Source organism: Mixophyes fleayi, chromosome 4 (assembly GCF_038048845.1).
Source record: "Mixophyes fleayi isolate aMixFle1 chromosome 4, aMixFle1.hap1, whole genome shotgun sequence".
Lineage (NCBI taxonomy): Eukaryota > Metazoa > Chordata > Amphibia > Anura > Limnodynastidae > Mixophyes > Mixophyes fleayi.
The window spans coordinates 8,350,479-8,359,630 of NC_134405.1; the positions used below are offsets into that span (position 1 = coordinate 8,350,479).

A 9,152-nucleotide genomic window follows, 5' to 3' on the forward strand; every position below is an offset into this window, starting at 1 on the left:
ACAATTTTTGCCCTAGCGCCGCCTTTTCGCTGGCATATCACTATGTTTTGCCCCACTCTCTACTCTCCCTCGCCCACCCCTGGTGCGAGCACCTCTCCTTGGAGGAGTGCTATGTGCCGATCTGCTTGGCGTACTAGCAGTACTGGTGGAGGCCGATGAAAAAGAAGCCGGCAAGCGGGCAATGAGTTCCTGCTGTAGTTGCCCTGCCAGCCGGATAACATTTGCATTCCCCTCGCGAATGGAGGAATGCAAGGCGTCCACAGCCCCAGTCATTTGGGCCAGCTGCACATTGGTTTGCTCCAAAGCGTTTGCCAGACGGTTTATTCCAGCAGGGATTTGGCTATTGGAGCGGTGTATCCGCCTCAACTGGCCCGCAATTTGGGACATGTGCCGAGTTTGGCTGTCCATAAACTGACACTGCTGTACCTGAAAATTAGCTACGGATTGGGCCATTTCTCGCCCTGTATCCATCTGAGGAGCTGCAGCTTGTTGCTCGGATGACTGTTCCGGAGGGCTTGTTCCTGGCGCGTAGACACGGGGACATCTACCATCTCTAAAGTGATGACTGTGTCTCCTTGTGGGTCATCAGTAGGTGACATCTGCGCAGACTGGCGCTGGCCTTGCAGAGATGCTGAGGTTCCTGTGGTGAAATAACCAAGGTAAGTATATAGGAAATGACATGTTTGTAAATTGCATTCTGGTCAATGTACCCAAAAAAAAACCCATTTAACAACTAAAGAATGGTTACCAATGTCTACCTTCAAGATTAGTTGTCCTCTGCGACCTGATGAAGGATGCTACTCATATGTTTTAGGAGTAAAATCTCATTTTGCCTATGCGTTACAGTGATGGGTTCAAAATGTCAATAATTTTTAATGCTAACATTGAGGGTGTTTGTATCAAAATGCTACAAGACCGTGCTTTGGGGTAAGCGAATACTATTTTAGGTCTCCCTCTGTGTAGTACATGATGGGGGATATAGACTAAACTGCGAGTTTGAAAATGTGGCGATGTTGCCTATAGCAATCATATCATATAACAATCAGATTTTAGCAGACATTTTGAAGAACGCAATAAATAAATTATTTTTAAAATCTGATAGGTTGCTATAGGCAACATCTCTAGGTTTCCAAACCCTCAGTTTAGTAAATCTAGCCCTATGTTCTCATTGCAAACCATATAAAAATCACTAAATATAACATGGACTCCAACATTTGTACACAAAAACATCCAAGTCCATTATTTCTCCCCCAAACAGAGAACACGCACCTGCTTGCTCTTCAGAGCCAGAATCTCTTGCTGAAGGTGGAGGTGTAGACCTTTGACTGGGAGTAAACTGGCGTCCTGGCGAATCTGGATGTATTAGACAAAGCATACAATGTATTTGCAGCAAAAAGCAATTTACAAATAAAAAATTTTTGGAAAAAATGTGTTTGCAAATTTAAAAACAGTTCAAAACCAATTTTTTTCCCTTTACATACTGATTGTCTAAAAAAGGCACTTTTAAGAAAAAAAACATATTTTTTTAAAAAAAAAACATGTTTAAAATAATAAAGGCACTTTTAAGAAAAAAAAAACACTTTTAATATTGTTATCGTAAAAACGACAAATAACTCACCAACTCCTTGGCCAAACGAGGGTGAATCTGTGTCTTGCACATTAATTCCCTCCACAATTTCACGGGGCATTATCTGCCGCAGCTCCTCCTCATAACTGGTGTATTCAATGCGAAGAGGGGGGCCACCACCGGTGCGTCTTGTGGACCTCCTTTCCTGGGCCATCTTCTCTTTAAGCCTCCTCTTGATGTCTGAGAAGCGCTTGCGGCAGTGCGCCACTGTCCTCTTTAGTGGGCCCACCGCGTTCACAGCATCGCACACTCTCCCCCACAGTTGGTGACGCCGCCTTAGAGTAGTCCGGGCTGCCAGGTTCCCTAGGATGACCTCATAGCAGGGAACTATGTGGTGCACCAGAACACAATTTTCGTCGTGGGAGAATCGGACATTTCTCCCTGTCTTCATCTTCCTGCCCTCTCCTGACTCCTCAACCTCTCCCTCTCCCTCCTCTGCCCCCTCAACCTCCATCTCCCTCTCCTCAGCCTGTTCTCCCTTCCTATCTCTGGACATTTTTACACAGACACAAAAACACAAAACACAGAAGGACTGACAAACACAAAGGACAAACTACACTACCTACAGACACTCTCCACACAGGCACGCACAAGTAACACAGACAAAGGACAAGTCAAATACAAAAAATACAAGACAGAAAATAAAAGAGAAAATAAATGTACAAAACAGAAAAATAGCACAGGACTACTCACACTTCAATCAGATATCGCTCCACCAATCCACCAAACTCCAACTCTCACCAACTCTCAGCAAACCACTATCCTCCAAACTCCTCTCACAAAACTCCTCTAAACCCTATCAGAGAAAAAAGTGTCAGTCCAGTGGTTTATATAGGGCTTGTGATGTCAAATCTCCTGACTTTGAAAATAGCCAATAGTAACAGGCCAGGAGACAGGTGTAATTTTTTAAAAAAACCGCCTTTACACAAAAGCGCCGTCATTTCAAGCAAAAGCGCCATGTTCTATTTAAAGCCGCCGGCGGCTTTGAGCATTACATCCCACCGTTACATCGCTGGCGGCTTCAAATTGAAGCTGAAATGCGCCCATTAGTAAATCCGGCTGTTTGCAATGCAAACCCGCTGGAAAACCGCCGCAATGCATGGCGGCTTCAAGCTTCAAGCCGCCATGCATCACGCCTGTTAGTAAATCTAGCCCCGTGTGTTCAAATTTCAGTATAGATAAAAAAAGACATAGCTGATATATTTGCTGTATTTTAATAATAATAACTTATCTTTTCAGTGTTTTTATTAGAATTTAAGTGAAAACCTAGAAAAGTCCATATTTATACATATATTGCAAATGTATGGTAATGTTTATAAATATTCATGCATTGCTAAGTGAGCTATTCAACTCTGTTCTATGAACTCTGCTGACATTAACTTATCTGATATAGTATCCTAACGGCTATTTCTAATCATTGTGTACATAAATCTTTGAATCATGTTCCTGAGGGTGCTATCAGCTGCTTTTTAACAATTGAAAAAAAGTTTTCTATTCAGTAAAAATAATTTGATTGTTTTAAAGTGGGTTCTTTGATAAATATAATTCTAGTTTAATCTAGATGAATATCATTAATAATCTGCCTTTACAAATTAATTTACTTATATATTTTGTTATGGTTTATTTTTAACAATGAATAATATTGATGTTAGTGTTACTATTGATATTCAGAACATACCTTTCTGCTCACACTCTCTGTCTAGATAATAGATTAATCCTAAACAATAGGTCCATTTGTTGACATAACAGGATGTCAGACTGCGCTGATCTAATTAAAATGTGAGATTTTACCACCTGCCAAGGTCTAATTAGAATTTTCCTTTGTAGTAAGTAGGAATGTTTATATCTCATTTACATATCAGTGAGATTTACATGAGAGACCTGGAGACAAACAGTCTGAGAACCTTCTGGTCATCAGGGGAACTATTGAAGAGAGATGGGGAGGAATGACTATAAATAGGCAGTATCAGCCCAGTGTTAGTGAGTTGGTGGCTGGAGAGCTGGAAGGATGGAACAGTAAGAATGATCAGGAGGGAAAGAGATAGAAGGAGAAATCTTCAGAGTAAGGTAATTATATTATACATAAGAATATACTGATATTTACAGAATTACAATTATTAGCATTCACTACTGTGCATTGTATATTCTGTACTTTGTATTATCCATTAGTAAAAGTGTTATTGCAAGACAAAGCTGGGAAAACATGTGTTGAACTTTATATATCCTGATGATACATTGTACATTATATGTATCTGCTTTCTCCTATGGTTCTGGTGTAGCTAGATATAGAAAAACCTCTTTTGTATGAGTAAAACTTTTTTGAAGAGAACTTTCAGCCAATTGTTTGAAGAAGACAACAGATATTGATTAGAGCACATCACTGTTTATTTAAAATTGTTTGATAATAATTCATTGTTTGGTGCTTTTTCTTGTGTGATACTTTGTAGATATACCTGGAGCAGTTGTCTAAGGAAAGAGCAGCCTCCTGTATGGTGTTAATTTATTTGATTTTTATTTGTTTATTACTATTATTTTGTAATCAGTTAGCGCCACAAAGTTTATTCTTGTGAAGCTATATAGATATGTACTCACTGGTCACTTTATTAAATACATATTTCTAGTACTGCGTACTACCCCCCTTTAGGTTGCTGCCACATGAATTACTGATTATATATTTACATTACTGAAAAGTGTCTAATTTTAATTTTTAATACTTTATTACTTCTTTAGTGTACTTGTTGTGAAACACCTACATCTAAAGATGTAAACTGTTAAATAATAGTGAGTCTGTGGGGAGTCTATTTAGTACAGATAGACCTTCACAGATTTAATTTAAGTATGTATGTTTCTGTATCACTGTGCACAAAAATAAAAACAATGATCAATGTCTGAGTCATAGTTGTTAGTGTATAAAACATTTTTGTATTCTGTATCCAATATAACATTACTATTATTCCAGTAGTTTCATTAATGTAATGATTAGGCTGCTAAATCTTAACACTCTTTTTGCTTACAGGTGAATTAATGAGCAGGATTCCCATTAATAACAGAAGACATCTTGGAAAGGTCTTTGTTCTCTGAGCATCTCAGTGTTCCAAAAACTCACCTACAAGTCATTTATACTACAGTGATCAATTCTTACAGTAGCTAACTTCAAATTTGAAAAGGAGAAACTATCTACAATTAATTTGTTGTAAAACACATGATGGATCTAATAGGAGAGAAGCCCTATCTGTGCTCTGAATGTGACAAAACATTTTCATGTAAATCAAAGCTTATTCGCCACCACAGGATTCACACAGGAGAGAAACCATTTAAATGCTCTGAATGTAGCAAATGTTTTACCCACCTGTCAACTCTTGTTGTACATCAGAGGACTCACACAGAAGAGAAGCCATTTAAATGCTCTGAATGTAGCAAGTGTTTTAACCACAGGGCAAATCTTGTACAACATCAGATGATTCACACAGGAGAGAAACAATTTAAGTGTTCTGAATGTAGCGAAGGTTTTACCCGGAAGTCAACTCTTGTAAGACATCAGATGATTCACACAGGAGAGAAACCATTTAATTGCTCTGAGTGTAGCAAATGTTTTACCCAGAAATCAAAGCTTATCGTACATCAGAGGACTCACACAGGAGAGAAACCATTTAAATGCTCTGCTTGTAGCAAATGTTTTACCTTGAAATCAAAGCTTATTGTACATCACATGATTCACGCAGGAGAGAAACCATTTAAATGCTCTGAATGTAGCAAATGTTTCACCCAAAAATCAAATCTTGTTAGACATCGGAAGATTCACACAGGATATAAACCATAAAAGACTAGAGCAGTCTGGTTATTGGACTTGGGGACATCTTTTCACCTGGCATGGATTTCCTAATATGAGCTAGAGCTCTATACTACTAGTGGTAGACAATGACGATGTGGCAGCCCTTGCTGAGCTATGTAATATACTGCTGTTCTGCTCATGCAGGTGCTGGGACTAGTATATAAAATAACGTTCTATCTAGTAGAGATTTCCAGCAGCTCTTCTCAGTACTGTGATTACTTCTATGACAGACAGAGCTATCAGCACTGAATATTTCTACAGTAACACTGCACACTGCCCTGTTTCACATTACATGTGCTCCTATTGGTCTATATTATAGCCTCCGTGTTCTTTACCTCATACTTTTCTATTATTGTCTTATCTCCCTCTGTTAACTATATATACAGAAAGGGTTATTTAGTAAATGTTGAATGTAAAATACTGTTACTGTAGCCTATAACAACCAGATCATCACATTTGCTGGTTTGATGATAGCAGGCTGCTAATAGCTGATATCTAGTTGCTATGGGTTACAGCACATTCTTGTTCTTCACACCATGTTATTAATTAAGTCCCAAGGAGGACACATTGTTTCCCAGGGTACCTGTAAATGTCCTTCAAAAGTATTTCTTTTATTCTCTATAGTGATCGTCATCAGACAGCACTGACCTGTATATAGACTGAAGGACCATGTTCACACAATATCTGTAATTACCATTTATGTTACTGGCAGCTGTTTCTATCACACTTGATGTTTAGTAAAATGTGATATTGATAAATGTGGAGATTCTGTTTTTGATTGGGGAATTAATATCTTTTTCAGTAGTAATGAGTATTATACTCTCTGCTACATTTTAGATGATGGAACCAGGGGTGATAATTAGGTGGTCATCCTTCCTGACAACTTGGCAACCAATTATGAAAACACAGCAAGTGTCACGGGCACTAGGAGTTTTACCCAGAATTCACCAGGTGTAACTACACTTACCAGAAGTGCGGACCTCTGGGTAGTGTGGTGAATCAGTGGAACCATACAGTAGAATAGAGGAAAGGAATGTCAATAGTATAAATGCTGAGTCTTGGCACCATGGAACTATGATGGTTCAGCAGTTTAGTAAACAGGATCAAATGAGAAAAGAGTCCAAGTGCTTAGCACGCAGGTAGCATATATCAGGCCAGTACTTGATAACTGGGTAACGTTAGGCAACGACCAATCAACAATATAGTAGAAAAGTCAGCGACTTGCAGCTACAATACAGAGGCACTTGTAGATTTTAGTCCAGCCAATAGGTACCATACAGAGTAGTAGCTATAGCACAAGGAAACATGAATGGTCTACAGCTGGTAAGTTTCACCACGGATATGTAGAGAAGACTTGTTCAGTGCAGGTATGGTAACAGAATAGCGTGAGTGGTTTGCAATTGGCAAGTTGTACCAATGATGTGAAGGGAAGACGTGTCCATGTGTAGGCGTGGAACGGAGTAACGTGAGTGGTCTGCAATAGGCAAGTTGTACCACTGATGTGTAGGAAAGACTTGTCTAGGCGCAGGAAGGGAACAGAGTAATGTGAGTGGTCTGCAATAGTCAAGTTGTACCACTGATCTGAAGGGAAGACTTGTCCAGGTGTAGGCGTGGAACGGAGTGACGTGAATGGACTGCAATGGGCAAGTTGTACCACTGATGTGTAGGGAAGACTTGTCCAGGTGCAGGCGTGGAACGGAGTAACATGAGTGGTCTGCAATAGGTAAGTTGTACCACTGATGTGATGGGAAGACTTGTCCAGGTGCAGGCGGGTAACGGAGGTAGTGAGAGTAGACTGCAGCGGGTAAGTTCTACTACCAATGTGGAGAGGAGACTTGTCCAGAATCAGGCAGGCAACGGAGGTAGTTTGTGATTCACACAGGAGAGAAACCATTTAATTGCTCTGAGTGTAGCAAATGTTTTACCCAGAAATCAAAGCTTATCGTACATCAGAGGACTCACACAGGAGAGAAACCATTTAAATGCTCTGCTTGTAGCAAATGTTTTACCTTGAAATCAAAGCTTATTGTACATCACATGATTCACGCAGGAGAGAAACCATTTAAATGCTCTGAATGTAGCAAATGTTTCACCCAAAAATCAAATCTTGTTAGACATCAGAAGATTCACACAGGATATAAACCATAAAAGACTAGAGCAGTCTGGTTATTGGACTTGGGGACATCTTTTCACCTGGCATGGATTTCCTAATATGAGCTAGAGCTCTATACTACTAGTGGTAGACAATGACGATGTGGCAGCCCTTGCTGAGCTATGTAATATACTGCTGTTCTGCTCATGCAGGTGCTGGGACTAGTATATAAAATAACGTTCTATCTAGTAGAGATTTCCAGCAGCTCTTCTCAGTACTGTGATTACTTCTATGACAGACAGAGCTATCAGCACTGAATATTTCTACAGTAACACTGCACACTGCCCTGTTTCACATTACATGTGCTCCTATTGGTCTATATTATAGCCTCCGTGTTCTTTACCTCATACTTTTCTATTATTGTCTTATCTCCCTCTGTTAACTATATATACAGAAAGGGTTATTTAGTAAATGTTGAATGTAAAATACTGTTACTGTAGCCTATAACAACCAGATCATCACATTTGCTGGTTTGATGATAGCAGGCTGCTAATAGCTGATATCTAGTTGCTATGGGTTACAGCACATTCTTGTTCTTCACACCATGTTATTAATTAAGTCCCAAGGAGGACACATTGTTTCCCAGGGTACCTGTAAATGTCCTTCAAAAGTATTTCTTTTATTCTCTATAGTGATCGTCATCAGACAGCACTGACCTGTATATAGACTGAAGGACCATGTTCACACAATATCTGTAATTACCATTTATGTTACTGGCAGCTGTTTCTATCACACTTGATGTTTAGTAAAATGTGATATTGATAAATGTGGAGATTCTGTTTTTGATTGGGGAATTAATATCTTTTTCAGTAGTAATGAGTATTATACTCTCTGCTACATTTTAGATGATGGAACCAGGGGTGATAATTAGGTGGTCATCCTTCCTGACAACTTGGCAACCAATTATGAAAACACAGCAAGTGTCACGGGCACTAGGAGTTTTACCCAGAATTCACCAGGTGTAACTACACTTACCAGAAGTGCGGACCTCTGGGTAGTGTGGTGAATCAGTGGAACCATACAGTAGAATAGAGGAAAGGAATGTCAATAGTATAAATGCTGAGTCTTGGCACCATGGAACTATGATGGTTCAGCAGTTTAGTAAACAGGATCAAATGAGAAAAGAGTCCAAGTGCTTAGCACGCAGGTAGCATATATCAGGCCAGTACTTGATAACTGGGTAACGTTAGGCAACGACCAATCAACAATATAGTAGAAAAGTCAGCGACTTGCAGCTACAATACAGAGGCACTTGTAGATTTTAGTCCAGCCAATAGGTACCATACAGAGTAGTAGCTATAGCACAAGGAAACATGAATGGTCTACAGCTGGTAAGTTTCACCACGGATATGTAGAGAAGACTTGTTCAGTGCAGGTATGGTAACAGAATAGCGTGAGTGGTTTGCAATTGGCAAGTTGTACCAATGATGTGAAGGGAAGACGTGTCCATGTGTAGGCGTGGAACGGAGTAACGTGAGTGGTCTGCAATAGGCAAGTTGTACCACTGATGTGTAGGAAAGACTTGTCTAGGCGCAGGAAGG

General features: G+C 39.7%; 1 protein-coding gene across 1 annotated transcript; it reads left to right on the forward strand.

The window, feature by feature from the left end:
• Window positions 1-4,832: 4,832 nt before the first annotated feature.
• Window positions 4,833-5,447, forward strand: LOC142149629 (uncharacterized). Its single transcript, XM_075204950.1, has one exon. The coding sequence runs from the start codon at window positions 4,833-4,835 to the stop codon at window positions 5,445-5,447; it is 615 nt and encodes a 204-aa protein (XP_075061051.1).
• Window positions 5,448-9,152: the final 3,705 nt, after the last annotated feature.